At 40.8% G+C, this 22,597-nt stretch overlaps 1 protein-coding gene across 5 annotated transcripts in view; it reads right to left on the bottom strand.

Moving 5' to 3' along the window:
* The window catches only part of akap6 (A kinase (PRKA) anchor protein 6), a 184,307-nt gene that overhangs the window by 113,448 nt on the left and 48,262 nt on the right, over positions 1–22,597 (bottom strand). For 4 of the 5 annotated variants that reach the window (XM_067478824.1, XM_067478823.1, XM_067478826.1 and 1 more), the window contains 3 exons: positions 16,257–16,379; positions 4,724–4,844; positions 3,459–3,661 (listed from right to left, as the gene is read on the bottom strand). In XM_067478824.1, coding sequence (XP_067334925.1) covers positions 3,459–3,661; positions 4,724–4,844; positions 16,257–16,379 — 447 coding nt within the window. The remainder of the gene's footprint in view (positions 1–3,458; positions 3,662–4,723; positions 4,845–16,256; positions 16,380–22,597) is intronic. The other variant, XM_067478827.1, reaches the window with a different exon arrangement.

Here is a 22,597-nt window from a genome sequence, read left to right on the forward strand (position 1 = left end):
AGATAAATGTGTCCGTGCACGTCATGTGCTCAGCAGTGTGGCCACGGATGCAGTCACATTCCAAAGTGCATCCTCACCTTCTTCGAGTTGGGTGTGAAACTTGTCATTTGCCTCCGTTTTTAATTGCACTAAAAATGAAGATTAAGAGGCTGAATTATTGATGCAAGTTGGTATTTAATCTTTTGTAATGAATAGTGAAATCGCTGGTTATAAATATTGTACGAGGTTTCCTAATTTGATACATTTATTCCTGTTTGCCCTTTATTTTGCCCTTTAGTCAAGGTTACCTTGATCTGAACACACACGTGGACCCACACACACAGAGAAGTGGCTAAAAGTGTGAGTGGCCTTACACGTTGTTGAAACAATGCCGTTAATAAGCAGCCTGGTTTCTTTTAGAGAGGAGAATTTATGGCGCAGACTCCAAGATTAATTTAAAATATATTTGTGTGTTTCTGGATATGAACCTGTTGTGCTCTTTCTGAATGTGGAATTGTTTTTTTTCTAGGAATGTATTTTCCTTTATTGTGGATTTATAAAGAACATAATATGATTTCATCCTCTCAGGTGTTTACAGCTAGGTGGGGTTTAGACAGTCATTTGAATGCAAGTATAAAAAAACTAAGAAGAAGGAAAAAAATGGAACCCTGTAAACACAGAGAGTGAAAAGAGCTCATCTCTTATTTTACAAAAATATGTTTAAAAAGTGGGGATGAATAAGCAGGTTTTGGTGATATTTCAAGCTGATTATTGTTGAAAATTGGTATTTCCGGTGTTAAATAAAAGTCAAGATAGAGTAAACGCAAGCACCTCGAGATTCCTGTGACCAGAGCCGTTACTACTGCTAAGAAAGTAGAGGGTGAAACTGAAACTGTGAAAAAAAAGAGTCGACATTCACCGTTGGTAGAAGGTCCTGACAGTATCAGGTCTGAGAGAACTGAAGCACATTGATCAAGAAGACATGATAAGTGGGCAAGTTTCATTAGGAGCCACAGAAAGAGCTTGATTGCAGTGATTGCCTGAAATGGTCCACACCAGTTTCGTCTATGTTAAATATTGAATAAAGAGCAAGTGATGACGTTTGTCCGTTACGACTTATTTCAGACTAAATTGTGGTTCTTCTTTGTACTCACACTGACATACGAACCCAAATTGCTCTGTATATAATTTATCTACCTTTGGAAATCTGTCCATCATCGTTTCTCCATAAACATGATGCCCATGGTTGACCTTGCAGCAACCCCCCCCCCCCCCCCCCCTTGACTGCTTGCTAACCTCTTGCCTTAAACCACTGATGTTGTTACATGAAGTAAAACTAATAAAGTTAAACCTGGTTTAACATAAAACAGGCGTTGGGGAGCAGGCCCACTAATATCATTAGCATACGGCTCATTATTACTCACTGCTGATTACCTACTTCAGGTGTGACCATGGGTTCCCCACTCGTGACATCTTGACTGGAAGCAGTTGACAAGTCAAGTTTAAACGAGCAGCCATGTTCTTCAATGAACATGAAGAACGTACAGCTGCAGCCATTAGAGCCATTATTTACCAAGATCAGTACAAGGACAACATTTGACATTACTTCCACTTAATGTGTTTAAGGACACTGGTCATCAAATTCCCATACCGACACTAAGACCCATGATGAATTACCTCTACTTACTGAAAACATAAGTTTTGAGTCGTTTATTACTGTGTGCGCTTCATTTCATGTGAATAGCTGCACTGGAAATATGTGCAATGAAAACAATGTTGGTTTGTTAAATACGTATTTTTAAAAATACAGTAACATCAATTGTGAACGTGTCTTTAATACAGTACAGTCTCAAATGACCACAAATAACTTGAGCTTGATTTTGTCACTATTAGTTTTAACTTTGCCTGGATCATATTTTGAAAGTGTTGATTTATCTGAAATACTTTACTCTCAAACGAACCAAATAACTTGGTTCTCACTCAACACTGGAGGCCGTTTTGGCTGTTAGCGCCCACAGACGGAGGATCATGCAGGTTTTGTACTTCACTCCTATTTCAGGTTCACTGTTTAGTTGCACAGGACAGACATGAACTGAATAATTTAAAACATCATAGAAGTATGTGAAACATGTCATGCTGATTTGTGAGTGCGTTTTGTGCAGTGAAGCAGCGAACAGAAATAATTCAGCAGGTTCACACCTCAGTCTGTTGTTTGGAGGTTTTTACGGATCAAAGCTTTAAGTGCAGAGGGAGATACACACAGATAATGAATGGACTGTTAATGTGCTGCGGCCAAGCAGCTAATGGACACACACACAAAAATACACTTTCACTCTAAGACACACAAACAGAGGTGGTAGCTGCGTAATGGCTGTCACTGTTGAATGATCACAGTGATCAGGCTGCTGCAGCGCTAATTGCAACTAAACAATCTGAAAAAAAAAAACAGAGTCAGGCCTGCAGGAGGAGGAGGAGAGTGCAACGAGAGGTAGAGGAAGAGGAGAATATGCAATATGGGAGTGAAATAAGGAAAAGAAAACAAAAGGCAACAAAAGAGATAGAGAGGAAAGCAAGTGGCATCAAATGAAAGAGGTACAGTTTATCTGAGTCGCAGTGATCTGAGTCAGAAAGACTCGATTAGTCTTGAACAGGGGCCAATTCATAAAACGGATCCTAAATTTGGGTCCTTAGATATGTGGATGAAAATATGATTATACACAGATACAGATGCAGGAAAGAACGATAGTTTGTCTGAAAGAGTCTCAAAGACATCACTTACATTGTCTGACATTGGATTTTTCCTGATCAAATCAATCGAGTTGATTCTTAACTGATGCAAACATAAACTTATTGCCAATCTTCACTCATAGCATGAGGCTAAGCCATAAACCTTATGAAGGCGAGCGTCAGAGCCCAGTGGGGAAAGTGGGCCCGAACTTACTATTAGCGAACACAAACACACAAACATCCCGTTCCCTGTCCAGTCACTGTTAAAACCTTTTGTTTTTTATAGTAGAAAGAGAGAGTCAGTTGAAGAAAACAAATGACTCATTGCATTTTTTTGAACACACACACAAACAAAACAGCAGTGACAGGATGTGACAGAACTGTTGCAATAAGACAGAGGAAGCAATAATACATCTAATTAACCAAGTCCAGCCAGTTAACCAGCTGCCAGCGAGACGTGAGAAAGGAATCTATATTTTAACAGGCAGCTGATGCAAACAATGCAAAGAAATGTACAAAAGACTACGGGCAAGTGTGTGTGTGTGAGTGTGAGAGCGTGTGTGCGTGTGAGTGATCTAACTGTGAGCTGTGATTGTGTGTGATCGACAGAGAAAGGGGGATAACAGGGATAAACGGGAGAGGAAATGGAGAGATATGAACCAAAGAATAAAAAACAAACTAAAAACAGATGACTTGAATAACAGAAAGATACAAAGCTAAACTCCAAATGAAAACCATCAAAAGTTTTCTACCTTAAGGCCGTCGGTCGCGTAGCAAGCTTGCTGATTGGCTGATGACTCCCCCAAGGCTGTAAAGAGCTCATGTGATTGGCTGGTGTACAGGAGGCGGGCCTGGATGCAGCGGACGGCGCGGAGCATCCAGCCATGTTGGCGCCGGATCTGCCGCTGGAGCTGATCCCATTGGCTGGAAACCATATGGAGGATATCCTTTAGACCTGCGAGGCGAGAGACATAGGGATAAAACAGAAGGAGAGAAAAAGAGACAGAGAGGCTAAAATGAAAGAAGCATTCGCATCTGAGCTTGTTTAAAGGAGCCTGAAAGAGGTTTGGATTCTTGTCAAGCTTCACAAAAACAATTGCATATGAATCACCCAAAGAAGGACAAACACACAAAACATAACATAAGCAGTCACTCTCTGCTATATCAGCTTCTTAACTCAGCCTAGAAGGGAAGGGAGGCGCGAGTAGGTCGTCACTGGCTGCATGCACTCAAGTACAATTTCACTAGCTCACATTTAACCTGGCTGTAGTGCTGTGAGGGTTTTTAGGCCTTTATTTGATAGTCAGCCATAAGGAGTCAGGAAACCAGGAAGAGACAGGCAGGTACAACATGTAACAGAGGTCCATAAGCGTCTTAACTGCCAAACCAACGCAACAAGCTTCCCGAGTTGCAGGCTTAGGTGTCTCTGTGCTGATAAAAGCTGCAGTTACCACGAAAGGCTGATTTCTTTCCCCTAACATTTCATATTTTTATTTAAATTTCACTTAAGGCCAAAAGAGAGACAACTAGCCGGTGCAGAGATTCATGAACAATTCGGTGCAAAAGAAGTAATTTCCTCTTTCTTCTCCCAGGAATCATCTGGACCACTCAGCTTTATCTTATAAAGCAGTTAAATCCAGCAGCAACACTGAAATACTGATTTTTTTTTTTACCAGTCACAAACTACTTGTACTTTTAATACCTTGGTAACATTTTTCTGCTTCTGTGTTTTAACTTCAAGATCTATTAGTTGCCATCACTCATCACGTCTCTAGCATGTGATGAGTGATGAGAAAAAATAAAGTTATATTGAATTTTTCTTTTGTTTCCACCAGCTGGCTTTTCTCTGTGCTCCTCTTCCTCCATCTTCCTCTCTCTGTGTCGCTCTTTCGGCTACATTCATATGAGTCTCCCCTCTGTGAAGGTCACTCTGTTAATCCCGATATTAATAATGAATGGAATAGAGTCGGTGCTTGGTTATAGCCACCTGTGTGTGTTGCAGTGTGTGTTCACTCACTGTGTGTGTCTCCTGATTGGATACCTGATTGGTGGGAGGTGATGATGGTGAGCAGCGCTCTGCCTTCCTCCATGATGCTCTCCTTCAGAGCGCTGCGACTGTCCACGTTTAACTTGAAACTCTGAAACACACAGAGATCATAATCATCATTAGTGCATGAATCAATGTCAAAATGACACAGCTGCCTGAGGAACATTTCTAATTTAGAATCAGTGTTAAAGCAAGAACAAAGAAATGTCACCATGGAAAGTATCAGAAATCAGAAAAACGAATAAAGCACAGCAAAATACACAAATGGCAAAATAGACTTTGTGTTTTGAATTGAAAACCATTTACATCGACAGTTATGTCATATTGTGGATTTGTATGAAAGCAGTACATGTAATACAGTTTTTAATGTGGTAACGGAGACGTATTTCCCACACAGCTCTTCCCATATTGACGTGAGCATAGTCCTATTAAAGATGAGACAATAATTTAGATTTTTCTGCACGTACTCATCACATTTCTGTTTCCCCCCCATTCTTACATCTCTGCTTTTATGTGTGAGTCTCTCTGGTGACATATACATCAAGTTATCGGCTGTAAACATCAATCATGTTGAATAAAATCTTTTGGCGACTGTCAGCTACTGCACGTGAAAAGATCATACAGTGCACTTTCTGATGCTCGCTGCCAACAGCTGCCACAGACTGATCCCGACGGGATCCAACCCAGTGCAACTTGGTCCTATCAGTTTTGTTTTTTTTGTCCTTTCGGTTTATGCCGTGTGTTCAGGGTCACCACAGTGGATCTTTGTCCACATGTTGATTTGGCACAGTTTTTAAGCTGGATGCCCTTCCTGACGCAACCCTCCCCAGTTTCTTCCGGGCTTGGACCGGCACTGCACAGCTGGGGATGGGAATGGGCTGTTTGGGGTTTAGTGTCTTGCTCAGAGACACTTCAACATATTCCCGGGACCGGGGATGGAACCACTGACCCTGTGGTCCGTGGACGACTGCCTTATCAACTGAGCTACAGCCGCCCAACTTAGTCTTAACAGTTGTCACAAGTTAATCACACGGCTGACTGACTGACTAACAGTCGTAATGATACACACTAGGATTTGTTTAGATTTCTTAATGGGGAGAAGATAAGAGCAGAAAGAAAAAATAACTTGAAGTGTGCTGTGGCCCAGGAGGTACAGTATCCAGATCATCCACCTCGAGTTGGCAGTTCAATCCCCTGTCCTGCCTGTACCCCTTTTCCACTGAGCTGGTTCCAATCCAGAACCAGTTCTTTGCAATTTACAGTGAAAGAACTGGCTCCAGGCCTGAAAAACTGGTTTGAAAGCGGCACCAACTCTTTGCTGGTCTAGAACTAGGAGTAACTTGGAGTGAGGTTATTGTGACCAACAAGACCCAGTAAAGCATTGCTGTAAATGCAGAAATGGATGCATCATTCATTAGATTTGTATAACTACAGCATGATCAACACCAGTGCAGTTGAGTGTTGTCAGGTGGCATTAATTAGTTTTATTAAACACAACTGCTACACAAATGTGTCTGACCAGTTGTTTCTGGATGACAGTGTAGGCTCACGAACCCAAGAGCGACGTTTGTAAAGACATGGTGCGTTCCATGTGTGGGGTGTGCGGTGGGTCTGTAGCATAACCAAAATGGTTCTTAACAGATCTGTAGTAGACAGCTCTAGCATCAGTTTGGCACTAGCACCAAGTTTGTCTTGGACAAAAAGGGACAAGAGACTAAAAGCTAAATTGCTCCCAGTGGGTCAGGCTATCAGTGGTGTGAGTGTTTATGTGAATGGATGAATGTCAACTAACATATTGTGCTTTGATACTGATAAGAGAAGAAGCCATATGAACGTGACGACTATTTAACTTTTAATTGTAGCAATGGAAAGAGGTCAGTACATAAATACATGTAGATATGAATGGATGGTAAACGGACAGATGGACAGATGGATAAAGGCACAGAGAAGCCTGAGGCAGTGTTGGTAAACACTTCAGCCAGTTCTCTGAACCCCAATGCAGCCTTTCTAAACTGATCCGTGTGTGTGTGTGTGTGTGTGTGTGTGTGTGTGTGTTTGAGAGCCTCAAGGTGTTCAAGCCTTGAGACTTAACCACTTCTGACATTGTGCTGTGCTGCAGTGGGTAATGCTGCACTCACATATTTACACACAGACACACACACACACACACACACACACACAAACACGTAATGCTCTCAAGAGTGTGTGTGTGTGTGTGTGTGTGTGTCAGTAATGTGTAATCAGCCTGATGATCTCAGGAGAGATTTATATCTGATTATGCAAAAAGAAAAAAATGCTTTTTATCACTCTACAAAGAAAACAGTCTGATGTGCATTTAACCAAAATCCTCATCACATTTATGAACAACTTTTACAACTATATAAAAGAAAATATGCTTTTAAAAGTCACCTGCCACATGAAAAGGAGTCACCATTCTTTTAGGCACAATGTGACTAAACTGCAGGTTACATTGTTATCTGACAACAATAGTAAGAAAAGTGTCCTTTTTGAAGGATGTTAAACCTCCTGTGCAGCCATTTTGCAGCCCTGGCTGCACTTTGTAAACTCGGAGACAGCCCTCGGTCTGCAGTGAGGGATAGATGGGCCACGGCATCAGTCAACACGAGACAAGGTCAGACCTCCACACCACCAATATTTATAGAGTGGGATAGACACAGTGGAGACAGATGGGACGAGGTGTTTTAGCCCAACACACAAACACATAGTAAAGTGCGCAAACACACACAAACTGAGAGTTTGTGGAAAAAAAAGGTATTTTTGTTTTAAATTAATCTATCGATTTTCTTTGTGTTGATAATTAGTGGAGTCAAGTTTTTTAAAAATGTATTCAGACAAGGTGTCATCCATTTATTGTGATCAAAAACATTCAAAATGATCATTATGATTATTATCAGTGAACTAACTACTAACATATAGTGTCAGAAACACATTTTAAAAACATCCCTTGACACATGTTTTCAATACTGTATTTAAGATGGAGCTATCAGCATGAAGGGTTTACGAAACTCAACCCACATTTTCTTGTTTTTAGAAAAACAACCACAAAGTTGTTGATCGGAGGCACAGATGTGTTCAATATGGGTAAAGTTCTTTAACTGGATGAGGAGCTGGGAGAAAAGCAAAAACTCAGCTGTTCTGCATTATAATAACATGTTTGTTTTCAAGATAAAGACACTGCAAACTTCTTCTTATTGCACCACAAGAGACGATGAACACATGCAGCCATCACTGACGTAGCTCTGTGACACTGACACGGTGTTTGTATAAATCAGTTTGTTTTTTTAATAAAACTAATGCGAAAAAATGAAAGATAAAAGTAACTTATGCTGAGCTCAGCAGGAAATTGACCCCTCTACCCTGGCAGCGTTAATGCTTTGCTCTCTTTTGTGTCAGCTAGTTGTTCCACTCGTGTCTGAGCCAGCTTTAAATGATGTGAGCAGGCAGTGGTGGCCCCGCCCCTCACATATTACATTTCACAGGTAAACAATAAAATATTACTTTACAGCAGAAATATATCATCACATCATCAGCCGCGTCTCTTCAAAACGCCTCCCAAAACACAGTCGTACATCAATATTATCCAAATAAAACACGACTGTCTGCATTCTGCCATCATTACTGCCCTGCAAACGTCATAAATTACTTCAAATCTCACGGCTGATTGAGTAATTTTACAGACTCGGCCGCCACGCTGCCCCACATAATTTCCAGATAAGCTGGTGAAATACCTCACAGCTAATAAACATAAAGTACATCTATCAGCGCTACAGAAAACACAGCGTGACTGTCTGCGTCTCTGGGATAGGGCCGGCTGATGTTAAGAATGAATTAAGTTGTGCAGATTAGCTGGGCTATCGGAGAGCGATCGTATTTCAGCGCCTCATTCCACAAGCGATTCAGCTCAGTTTCCTCTGTTTAATATATGGAGAGCATAGAATCGATAAGAGTAGAACAGCTAGCCATCAATCACACAATGATAAGGCATGCGGAGCACTTTTTATGCGCGTCGGACAACAGCCGGTAATAAGAGGCTGTGTGTATGTATTCATACGTCTGTGGATGAGAGGAGGAAAGACAGTGTGAAGGGAATAGAGATAGTCAGTGTTTGTGACAGAGGGCATCCAGGAAAAAGGACAGCGTGTACATGTCCACACTGTTGGACAGGAAAAGAGGCCAAAGAAAAAGTTTTGGACTATGAATAGAAATGACATTACTTAATTACAAAGCCCTATTATCTCTGACAAATGCACTGACTGCACCGACTGAAAGAGCAAACATCTAAGGCATCGGATAATTCTATTGGCAGGAATTCAACAAAGCCGACAGCGTAACGAGACATTTACAGCCATGTATTTCAAAGGCCAGGCCATCGTCAATTAAACCTGATCATCTTAATGCCAGTGGACACAAACATAGTCACAGTTAACTAAATGCTGCATGTTTAACAGCAGTTTATTTACCAAGACAAGCTGAATCACCACTAATGCTGCTGGTATTTACCACTACATACAAATACATGTTGTAAGTAGTGTGAATAGTAGTAGTAGTTTTCTATTTTCCTGATGAGTGTATCTTAATAATGAAGATAAATAGGAACTTGTAAAGACTTTGATACTGAACACATCCAAAAAAGGCTTCTACGTAAAGTATTTCTTTTTCGTTTACACCATCTACTTTGTCCTACTACTAGCATTCATCAACTATGGTTGGGTTGGCAAATTCAAAATAGGCTAATATTTTCCATGAAATGGGAACTCGTCTCGGTTTCGACATGTGATATGTTGTTAATGTCCTATTGCGAACATAATCTGGGCTGATGAGATTTGCCAATCATTGCCGTCGTTTGACACATCGACGTTTTTTTGAACTGGGGTTGTACAAGCTGTTGTACAAGCGTTTCACACTTCACGGCGAAACGTGATGAAAACTAGCAGTTAAGCGGTTTAATAGTGAGTAAACTAACCCCTTTTTTATATGCAGCTGCTAACAAGCACAAACAGCGGCATTTACATCTGGCATTTTATATCATACAAGACCTTTTCTATCCACTCCCCTAATAAGTAAGTACATGTCATTTTTAACTGCCCACCAGAGCAACATTTCTGAGTTGACTGAGCAGGCAGAAGCACAGCTGTGCATCAGTGAGGATGAAGGGGTGGAGGAAATCTCCACCACTAGGTGGAACTGGGATGCACGGAAATTAACACCCAGGCAAACAAAACAATGTGATAATGAACTCAAGGGTCCTTGGCTGGTAAAAGAGAACTGGTTTATTGCTAAGTGGCTACAAGATTCAGTAGGGTAAACAAGCATTAGTGCTGTTCTTGCTCGAGTTCAACCCTAGATTAAAGTCAGACTGTGAAATGACGGAGGCAGCAGGTGGATTTGTGGATTTCTCTGTGCCTGTAGCCGTTGGCCTAAAAGGTTATAACTCCCCTCTGTAATTAACATACACATGCTCACAGTGGGCTGAGAGACGAGCTGCTTCAAAGCATGAGCCATGAGGTTACCTGTTAGCATTAGCATATTAGCCTGGAGCACCAGAAGCCTGCCTAATATCATTTAGCTTTTAGCGTTGGCCCATTATCAGGGTGCTAAGAGGTGTGCAGTGCTGATACTGAGATGACATTGAGGTTTGACATTGAGATTGTCTACAGAGCTGCACTGATTGGTGGCAGAAACACACACACACACACACACACACGGCGACAGGCTGTTTGATGAGACATGATCTGATCAAAGAGTCTTTGTAATAATGATGATCAAATTATTTCCATTCAGAAAGACCCCAGAGAAACTACAGTGCTACAGTTGTATTCCCTGAGGTGTGTGTGTCTGTGTGTGCATCTCTTCGCCTTCTCTTTTTTCCTTCCCTCACTCTGAATTGCTGTGCACAGCCTTTATATTAAGCAATAATGTGCAATGCAATTCTCTCCCTCTGGTTTTCCCTCCTCTTACCTTCTGTCCACGTCCGTCCTCCCATATCATCTCACATCCTTTCTTCCCCCCTCATGTAGCTTCTGTCTCCCCCGTCTTGATTTGACCAATTTTACATATCTCTTCTGTCCTCCTGCCTTCCTCCTACCCTAAACCTCATTAACTCATACAGTACAGCAAATCTGAGAAAGGACCAGCAGCAGCAGAGATGCCATTCAACAACTCGAAAGCACCACACCTACATGGTCTTTCTTCAATAAATTAAAAAACTAAAATACGATGTATATAAAGTTGACCGCCTTTTGTTTCGGGCTATTCCTGATCAACAGCTTGCAGTAGCAGCAGTAATCTCACCTACAACGACCTCCTCAATTCTTTGCCTCACAGTGAAGTGACAGGTTTCACTAACCTTCCACCTCTGTACAGAACCATAATCTTGATTATTGGTTAACAACCAGCTAATATTAGCTAATATTTAGCTACACAGAAAATTACATGCAAATGGAAACATTTAACTTTTAAGTTCAAAGCCAGTGAAAGTACATGTTTTCAAGTACTGCACGTACCTGTACTGTACTGGGGTATTTGCATTTTATGTGAACTTTAACTACTTTTACTACATTTTTCATGCATATCAAGATTTTCATTAAACACAGAACAGGAACGAAGGCTGGACAAACTGGTGGAGGGATTCAACAGCTAAGGTAGTAATACTACTATTTTTAGTCCCTGCACTTTTACTTACTAAACATCATGAGTTTGTGTATTTCTACTAGTTCTGGTTTTAGCAGAAGTTAACTGTATCCTGAAACAACTTATCCAACAATGTCCCAGTAAGACAGCAGTAATACAGTGTTATTGGAATAATTAACCGCAATATATTAAATGTCAGTCACCTATTCCACTAGTTTTTACTGAGAAATAAATCGCATTGTAATAATCACAAAGACGTGTGTTACTATCCAACACTGACTAAAACACAGTTCACGTGACTGCAGAGAGCTGGAAAATCTAAATGAGAGCAACCAGATTGTTTGCATCATTCCTGCTTAGATGTCAACAAATTGGATTTGTGTCAACCAAAATTTTGAAATTTAGCTTCTTGTTGTTGTTGTTGTTTAGATGTTTCAGTGTGACGTTGATCTCTGCACAAATTACTTGAAGAGCTAAAGCAGTCGCACATAATTCGCACTAACGTGTATTTTCAAGTTAAGATGGTATATGTGGACATATTCTTAGATCTCGCAGCTCTTTATCCCACCTTCTCCCTCTCTCCCCTGTTCACGTTGCCACCAGTAGTGTGTTTCTGCTGGTAATGGGATTCAAAGGCCTGGATCGCCCATCAGACCCAATCAATAGGCCTTTCATTGGCCGCCATCTCTCAGTGCCTTACAAAGAGCAGCCTGTGTGTGCGTGTGTGTGTGTAAGCGTCCTCTCGGCTCACTGATCTCCCCGGGGTTCCGGAAAGACCTGTGCTTATTTGCTCCACGCGCCCTAAAACACACATATATACACATTCACACGTTCTCTCCTACACACACACACACACACACACACACACACACACACACACACACACACACACACACACACACACGCCAGCTGGACCAAATATTCAATTGGGAGCTCCACTCCACCCACTGTTGCCCTGGAGCTCTGTGTGTGTTGGCGTGTGATTGTGTTACTGCATGCTTGTGTGTGTAAGAGAAAGCAATATAGAGAAAGAGAGAGATTGAGAAAGTGTGTGAGTATGTGTGTGTGCCTGTGTGTGTGTTACAGAGAGAAATGGAAAACCAAAAAGCTAAGTGAAAGAATGACACAAAGAGCAACGCTGTCTCCAAAATTGCTATTCATATAAACAACTGTGCAAAGGCAAAGCTTGAACAAGTGATGAGTGTGATGTTATTCTACATGTTTCTTATTGCCAACTAATGAAGAGACCAAAGCAACACGAAACAAATGCTGATCTATGCTATTGCTCTGTACTAGAACGCTCCATTACTGTCCGGAGCCACAGTGATGCACTGGGTGACGAGTCCCTTCACCATTAACACATGAGTTTGGGTATCATGACTCCATCCCACATGCACCATCCTGCTGACATAAACACTCAGTAGAGCACCAGATTGGATCAATACGTCCATGAAAATTGTCCACAGAAAATAAACCATTTTGTCGTGTTTGACGGTTTCAAAACTACAGTGTTTTATAAAAAGATTAAACTATTCATTTGTGACAGAAGTCAGTTTAGCTATTGTACTGGTGACCAGGAAGTTGGAGCTCAGCTCAGTCTGACAGCTACAGTGGCTTTGTGTCTAGTCGTGAGGTTGAAAATATGAAACATTATTTGGTTGGACTTGTTATGCTTAGGTCCCCATGCAGCAGCCGCAGCATCGACACCACCTGATGAGTTATTATTTTTAGTGAACAGAAGTCAGCATAGACACTCCGACCAGTGTGCAGCTATGCACTGTGATGCACTACAACCACTAACCGGATGTCATGTTGTAGCTGATCAGTTTCTGTGTGGTTATGCTGAAAAAGCTTTAGGTGAAGACGGTTTTGCTCTTTCTTAGATGTTGCACAAATCACCACTGAGTTTGACAACGTGCAAACTTTGATGTGCAAACTTTTACAACTCAATTTAAACAATTTCCCTATGTGGTTTGATAGCACAGCGCAAATATAATGTGCACGTAGACAGGACACTGAAACTGGGTCTCTGTTAAACTTGAGCTTTGAGTCCTTGAAATTATTTTAAGTGCATGTATTTAGCATCCAGCAACAAAACTGGCACTAACCTCAATCTAGTCAGCAGTTCTACTTCCTAAAGTGTTTAGCAAAGCACATTAGTAAAATGTAAACACGTTTTATCAGAGACTTGGTTGAGAGAGAAAAATATCCAAAAAAGAAACTCAGAACAAACAGAAAACGGAGGGAAAAACAGTCAGATACAAAAAACAGACAAAGAGGAGAGAGAGAACCTGGCTGCTCTGCAGTAATCAACAAAACCCACACAATAATTATACACTCAAACACACACACTAATAACTACAAAGTGCAAGTGTGACTATCAACACAGACACACAAACACAGAGCCAGTTAGCTAACACGCTATCAACAGTGTAGCAGTTCAAAGTCCTATTAGCAATGCTTTTTCATCCTCTTTTACTTTATTTAACGAGACGCGCCAATTAAGAGCTGGGAATTCTAATTGAAGCTAACCGCCGCTAACGTTAGCGCTGCTGGCACCCACAACAAAGTAGACACGTGTAAACAAACCAACACACACCGACACACATCAAGTTGTCTTATCTAGATGTGTGTGTGTGTGTGTGTGTGTGTGTGTGGATCCATGTGCATGATACTGTTCTGCAGGGACGGATATGGAGATGCTGATTTGGAAATCTGTCTAGGAACATGCAAATGTATGCAAATAGAAGCTTTGTGTTTGTGCGTGTATGTGTGTGCAGCTAAAACACACGCACACCGCTGTGTATATACGTTTGTATTTTTACACTTATATCCAAATACAATCTGTTTGTTGGTCTTGGTGTAAGTGTGTCTGTGAGAGCATGTTTGGCTGATCCTCACCATGTCAATTTCCTGACCAAGAACAATTTTCTGGGTCAGGGTAAAGCATTTAGTTGTAAAGGTGAAGGTTAGCGGACTGTGACAATGAGTGACCTCACAAAGACAGTAAGGATAATGTGTGTGTTGAAGGCCATATGTTTGCCATAAAGCGTGTGAGCATAGAGGAAGTGTGTGTGTGTGTTCATGATGCAGCACCCACTGATCTACAGATGCTTGGTTGTTTTAGGATGCGTGTGTGTCTAAATCAGACTAACAACGCAGTCATTTGAGTTTCACTCTATTTAGCCGAACGAACAAATGGATATCAAAAACAAAGAATTTAAAAAAAGAAAAATACCGAAGCTCATGGACAAAATGTTTGGTGAAACTAACTGATAAAACAGGAAGAGAAGGAACAGAAGTGCTGAATTATAAAACGATGTGGATGAAAACAAATTGGACCAAAAAAAAAAAGAGAGAACTCAGGATAAAAGCAAGGGCGATGAAAAGAGAGAGTCTGTGTTCATGCTTCACATCACTGTGTTTGTGTTTGCGCATGATTTTCCCAATAAAACACTGTGTTGTTCTTCATCAATAACTGCTACAGTGGTCAAAGATTAGAAGGACTGTGGTATTGCTACTTCAACAGGCAACAAGGTGCTCAAGTCGTATTAAACCAGAAAGCAACAAAAAAGAATGAACTTGGCAAAACTAGCTGACTTACTGGAAGAATTCTCCGTATTTCACCGCAGTGTGTAAAAAACAGGGTCTATATTTACTCTGTGAGAAGGCTGAGTCATAATCAATCATCTAATGGAGTTATTCACACCGGTGGCCCACCTCCAAAGGATGCTTTCCCTCCCAGCCCGTGCTGTTTGAACTACACACCATATTAACATGCTTTTGATTTAATGAACCTAACGCAGTGCCTTTGTTGCTTAAACTGGAAGATTTGTAAACTGGCTTCCACAATGCAGCCATTTTAAAAAGACGAGACAAACGGCCGCGGTGGTAGGTGGAATGATTCCATATGCAAATGTGTGTAATGGCCTAACAGATATGCTGATCCTTTTACTTTAGAGTATTTTTTTACTGTGTCTTTGTGAGAACCCATTGTTTTGATATTGAGAATAAGAATCATCTTAAACGGTAAAGAAATACAGAAAACTTACCTGGTCCTCACTTCATCTTAGACTCAACATCTTAGAATCGGCTTAAAGATTAAGATGAGAATTAGGTTCATGTTGAAGTTAACGTAAAGTCCATCTTTATCTCTAATCGCAGTTTTTTAAGTGTTACCACTATATAAGCAGATAATGAGGAAGATACATTTTTACCGTAATATTTCTCATCCTATTTAAATCTTAGTAGCTGCTTAGTTATGTTCCCCACTGATATTGTTAGACGTTTTGCATGTGCTAAAGAAATTGGTCCTGCATATCACTGAACCATTTTCCCATGGATAGATAGAGTCTTTATTGTCAATGTTTGATACAACGAAATATAGAATGCTCTGAAATAAAGCTCCCATGAGTTACAATACTGGGTATTTTATGGTGTGTGGGCTACAGCAGCCTGTTTTTAGAGTCTTGCTTAATCAATAAATGGCAGTAAAGCTCATGTCTTTGTTTATTTTTGAGTCATTTTGTGTGTAATTGGTGCCGTCAGCTTCGTGCTTATGATATCTAACGGTTTCAAGTGAAAAATATGTACATTAATATCAGAAGCTCTGAGTTATGTTTCTCTCCTGGGCCTGTGCCTGATAGGCCAATTCAATAATCTATCCATGTATTTCAATGCAGGGTCATGACGTGGTGCAGGCTCAGTATCAGGTTAAATTAGGTTCAGGGTAATGTTAAGCTTTAGACTCAGGCTAAACTAAGTCATTCAAATTAGGGTTAGTCTTCAGAAACTGCAGAATCTCACATAGTGAGACCAGTGTGTTTGCGTCTGTGTGTATGCGTGTTCTCACTAGGTGTGTGTCCAGGTACACCCTCAGGCTGTCCAGGTCCTGTCTGGGCTGCGTCCAGTTCTCTGTGCTGTCCAAGGCCTCCTGCAGCCACAAGATGAACCCGTCCAACTGCTGCACAAAACACTGGGGACAAGACAGAGAGATAGTTTAGTCAATTCATTTAAAAAATATGTATATCAGTATGAGAATACACGCAAAACACTACAGAGAATATGGGGTCGAGTACAAACAAGAGAGAAGCCGAATAAGAGAAGAATATAAAGCAAAATAAATAGTAGGTCCAGAGAAAGGAAACAGATAATGACAAAGACAGAATTCAGACAGGTAATGACATCGGCTGGAAGAGACCAAAGCAAACAAACAGGAAGAAGGAGAGGATGACAGCATTAGGAAAGGAGAGAAGAAGAGAGTCGGAACGGCTGGATGGTGTTTCCGTGCTGATTCCAGGTGAATTAATTCAAGGACAGAGAGAGAACAAAAGCAAGACCTGCAGGACGTAACAGGTAAACACACATTAGGATAAATACAGAGGGAGGAGATAAAAAAGACATAGGAGGCAGAGATACAGGGAGGATTTTTTTAAGGGAAAACAATGGCAAAAAGTTGAAACGGAGGAAGGAGGCGAACAGAGACGATGAACGAGACAAAGAACAAAAACATACAAGAGGAAAAAGGAAAAACTTTAGAACAGCTACTTAAAGAGCAATGAGAGGAATAACACGAAGAGACACGAAAGGAGTGGAAAGGAAGAGATAGAACATTGGAGGAATGAAAGCAAAAGTTAGCAGAAATGAAAAAAATGAAATGAAAAATGAGAAAGAAACAGGAAGATAGACTGAATAAAGAGATTCAAAAAGAGACAGATGGGCTGTAAACGAGACAAGAGAGCTGAATGTGTATGTCTCCATCACTGGCAGGTTGCCCTTCACCAGAGCACACGGACAGACAAACGAAGAAGGAGACGAGGAGAAGAAGAAGAACAACAACAACAACAAAAACAACAACAACAACAGAGGGAGAGAAGAAGACTTCTCGTTTCATGGTGGAAAGCTACTGCCATCTACTGGCTGAGTGGAATTTTTAAACACATAGAAGCCAAAACCCATCCAATGTAATCTGAGGGAGAAAAATCCTTAAATTGGGATAAATTATACAAGATTAACCGTCTTTTTTCTGCTCTCCTTCTCTGTGTGGTGTAAAGTGTCAAAGAATCAGAAGAAGAATGATAGAATGCATGTGAGATAGGATGTGATCCAGTATTGATCTCTCCCATTAAATCCACTTCACTCCTGAAGAGGAGCAGAGGAGACGGCTTAAGGAGGGAGTGTAAATCCTCAATCATGAAGGAGAGAGGTGCCGGTGAAAGCAAAGAACACAGAGATGAGAACAAGAGCCAACACTTGAAGTGAAGCTCAGATAAAGAGGAAAAAGCAGCTAGAAAGTGTTTATGCTTGTTTTAGAAAAAGAGAAAAGAGAATAAGTGAGTTTGTGTCTGTACCTACAGCCTGTTTAGAGTCTCCTCACTCTCCTGTCAAGAAAACCTGCAGCTACACACCTTGTCAGCCCAGGTGAATTGAAATAGCACAGTGCAAAGGGCAAAAGAACATCTTTGTAAAACTCGGATATGTGCAACATATTCAGTTGCACTTGAACCACAGCCTGCTGGGTGCAGCAACCCTGCTCCTCCACTGTCAGCTGGATCCACCCTCCCTCCTCAAACGTATGTTTCCAGACAACTAAACTGCAAACACAAAGATGTTTTTCAGCACAAATGCAACTGATCACATTTCTATTAACATGGTGAGGACATTTAATGTAACCTCAGGCACAATATGTTCGTGTTGTTTGAAACAGAAATACTGTCTTTGCTGCCTAAACTTAGTCGCACACAGGACTCTGGAGTCAGACTCTACTGTGACAGTCTATCAGTACTGTCACCACCCTGCAACTGCCATCATCAAGTATGATTCTTCATCCTTTCCAAAAATATGTTGCCTTGGAGCCTGATCCATACGCTGAGAAGTGTGGCTTCAGTTTTGTTGCATGGAAATGTAAAGCTTTAGGAAAAATGAGTTTCTATAAATCTGTACGGAAATGTCTGACTTTGTGTTTCAACATAATGAATTAACATTGGTACTTACTTGCAGAACGTTGGTAGAAACATTTGCTTCATTATAGCCACTAAAGTGTGATTAAGTTTTGCATGTGTGCAGATCGACTGGGTTCAGCGCTGGGTAATATTAGCGCTGATCTAACCCACAAATTCTCCAAAAATCAATACACCATGTCTAACTTTTCATTGGCGTTTTAACAAAATCACCCTCACAAAAACTTTTCTATGACTCTTTCCTTATCTGCCGCTGTCATGGTTTTTATGTAGTCAGGATTAATAAAAAATAAAAAAACTGGAGACAATTTTAACGGCATTATTTTCACAGGTCAGGTAAACACGGGCACTTTACAGAACAAAGCCAAATCACATAACCTGCACATAGTTGACATCGCAACATCCCTTTTTACGTGTGATTTGCTCTGAAAGACAACGAGCAAAACTCATAACAACTTTAAAGCACAAGGCGTCCAGATGGGATTTAAATTACAGGAGGCGCAGGGAGTAAACAGTACATCGTTTTAGCTGTAATTATTACACACAAACGCTGACTAGAGCAGGTAATAATATTAAAATCACTCTGTTTCCTCTAGAGAAATAAATTCAGTTTGAATGGAACTTAAGAGTAAAAAAAAAAGCGTGTGGATTTTGGGCAAAACAAGATTAATTAAACTGATGCATAACCATGGATCAAGTCCATATCTATTAAATTAAATCTATTTGTTTTCAATTTTGCTCTTAATATTTTTACAGCTCTACATTTTGTAGGACATTATAGTATTTTAACACAAGTGAGCTGCTAATTTCTTATTCGCACACACCGTGTCATTAGCAGTCATGTGTAATAATAAAATGTTGCACCTCATGTGTATTACACTGGTGTGTGGTTTCAGGTGGAGCGCTGTAGGTGAGTATACATCCCGGAAGAGAAACCCCAAGAACACAAAGGTCACAGTGTGGAACCGAATTTGATGTAGACTAGACATAATCCTGTTACAAAGAGTGCACTAGGGAAAGAAGGCGAGAGAGGGAGAGGAGGAAAGTAATCCACATAAAAGTACAGCCAGTGTAGCAACTCCATGATTCATTCTCTCCAGTCAGACCTCAAACATCTCGTCTGAATAACAAGTGTAAGTGCAGATCATCAGGAAGACAATTCTAATATTTTATACATCAGGTGTTGTTTTCATATCTTTCACTGAGAGCTATCTAGAAAACTAATGACAGACTGAAGGAGGCTGCGGCGAGAAGGTAAAACTGATGGAAATGATTTGAGCTGCTACGAGTGCGTCCATGGTTCTCGCCTGCAGATCGCTGCATCGAATTTGAATGTGTGCTGACATATGGGAAACGTGTGTCTGCTCGACTACAGCGATAGAATGTGCTCTTCTGTACACTCCTCACATGCTCCGTGGTGTCTAGATGTTTGTGTGCGAGACATATAACCCTTGACCGACTGAGCAGCGGTATGCCAATTATGACGGTGACCCTTGAAAAAAGCAAAAACGTCAATAGGATCCTATCCATCTCTGCACCGCTCATTATAGAGGAGCGGTGGAAATCAAAAGTATTGATGAGGAGAGGAGGAGAGGAATCAAGGAGGAGGAAGAGATCAGGAGGAAGGAGAGTGAGAGGTGAGGAAAGGAAAGAAATGCAACTGAGATTACGTTGGGAAAAGGAAAGACGAGAGGAGAGCAGAGGGAAAATGGGGAAATGAAGGAAAGGGATGAAAGGACTCGAAGAGGAAAAGAGAAGGACAGAAACTAAATGTTAAAAGGTCAAACAGAGGAGGAGGAAAACAACAGACAAAGAACCGGAAAAAGGAAAAGGAAAAGGGTGAAGGGGGAGGAATGACAGACTAAAGGTAGAGGAACTTAAGCACATGAGAAGAAGAGCCTGAGAAACGAAAGAGCAGGAAGAGGATGTAGGCGTGAGCGGCGGCACAGAGAGCGGCGTCGGTGTGCATATCGACCAGCAGGCACTGGGCTGCTTACGGCTGCTTTGATGTCTCTAAACCAGTGAGGCTCCTGAGGGGCACAAAGGCCTGCTGGGAGCTGAAACGCCTGAACTGATCCTCCGCCGCCTGGGTAACCGCTCTGATATCTGCTTCATCTCTTCCTCCCGTGGTTCTGCTCTTCACCGTTGGATAATTACCGTTCAGCTGACGGGGGCTTTCTGAAGGACGACGCTGATAGATTTGGACTCCAACTCCCGACAGACGATGTTTGACTGCGATGATTAATGCGTTACAGGCAATAGGTCGGATTTTTATGCACCCAGAGCACAAGATAAACCCAGTGTAAGGATTTTACAGAAAGCAGGAGCGTGCTGCTCAAATTACTGATGTATAATTGAATTACTGGTTGAAGTTGGGATTCACATAAAGTGCAGCAGGATGAAGACAAACTTACAAAGCTGATAATTATGGGGAGGAAAATTCAAGTATGCCTGTAAATGCCATCATCAGTAGTATATGTTCTGTTTCTCTGTCAGAAAAACTGATATTCTTCCTTAATAAATAAAACATGTTTTAACCATCAATGCAATCACACTACCTGCGGATTTGTCCCAATAAAAGCTTCCTTGGAAAAGTACAAAGCAATCTGTAAAAATGCTACCTCACAAGTTCTCAATGTGTTCGTCGAAAACATTGTCTGTCAGTGTTTAAGTTTATGAAGTACATGTATACACAGGTAAAATGAAGTCAGCTTCAAAGTCATAAATAAGGATTATTATCTTCAGGGTTTGAGTTGTGTTTCACTTGGACCCTCCATACATGAAATACACACATGAAATTATGGGATTATTGCTGGTTGTTTTTCTGTGCTGGTTTCAACAGGAAATATTATTTCACTTATTATTACAGTTATTGCATTGACCATCTGAGCACATCACATCATGTACTGAGCACGAGTGGGCCAAAAGGAAAGAACTCAGGGGGAAGAAAGTTTGATTAGAAATTGAGTACTAAGCGTTTTATAAAAGGAACATGAAACTCGAGCAGCTGATTTTTGGACTGTAGCTGTCTCCATGGTGTAAAATTCAATGAACCACATTTAATGTTTTAATTCTTTGTCCCTTTTTAAATTTTATTTAGTTTGTTATTAAAGCCGCTTTCAAAGAGAATCTTCAGGACTGAAGAAAGAAAAAGAAGGAGAGGGACAGTCCATCACACCTGGCTGCCTCCTGAGAGCGTCCCTGTGGGACGGCTCCACTGCCAGCTGTCTGTTGCTGTGAAGATAAAGTCATTTCCAACAATGTTAATATAATCAACCACACACAGCTTCCACTGGTGGGTTATTTGACTATAGGAGTTTCATGTCACTTTATTCGATCTGTATTAGTTGTAGATGTTATAGGAATTGTGCCTGTTAGTCAGGTGACTTTAAGACTCTATATTGAGCTCGGTGTTTACTACTCTGTCTTTCTTCCATGATAGTAAAGTATATCTGCTGCACTTCTGTCACTATACAAACGTTCATTGTAAAATTCATGACATTTATTTTAACTATTTTTTTCAGATAACTTACCACAAAGCCACCATGATCCTCTAAAAGACAAGAAATATAGCAAATGGATGGATGGAGGTCAACAGGTTTCAGTGGCTAAAGTCAAGTATCTTGCTGGGAAATCGTACAAAAAAAACGTCCTTAAAACCAAAACCTAAAAATACAAACACAGCTAACAAAAAGTACGAAATACATAAACTAGATCGCTGCACACTGTGTATTAAATGTTGCAAGATTTTATTGTAAAAAAAAAAAAAACGATGAAACATTCATAGGCCACTTTATTAGGTACAACTCTACAGAGACAATACAGCAGCTCTGCCACAAATTCTACTTTTACGACGTTATACTTTCTCAGCTTTTAAGATGAAACTGTCGGAAAAGTGATAATTCTACTGTGTTTATTACAGACGTCATAGTAGGTGCTGGAGTTGCTTTGGAGTGCAGTACATTCTGGGATGGTCGATATGTTGTGGCCCCCTCACTCATTTTAAATGCGGTGGCCAAAACATGAAAGTCACCTCATTATTAAATTCAGTCCATTAGGACGCGAAAACCCATCAAAACACATCAGTGTTTGGCGGGTCAACAATTGTTGTGGAGGGAGGGGTCAACAAAACCGAGGACAATTCCACAGGAGACCAGTTTTAAACTACTGCTATTGCTGTTACTGTGAAAGTCATGTGATGCACATCAGAGAAAGTACAAACAGTGATTTTTCT

Source organism: Channa argus, chromosome 16 (assembly GCF_033026475.1).
Source record: "Channa argus isolate prfri chromosome 16, Channa argus male v1.0, whole genome shotgun sequence".
In the NCBI taxonomy this organism is placed as follows: domain Eukaryota; kingdom Metazoa; phylum Chordata; class Actinopteri; order Anabantiformes; family Channidae; genus Channa; species Channa argus.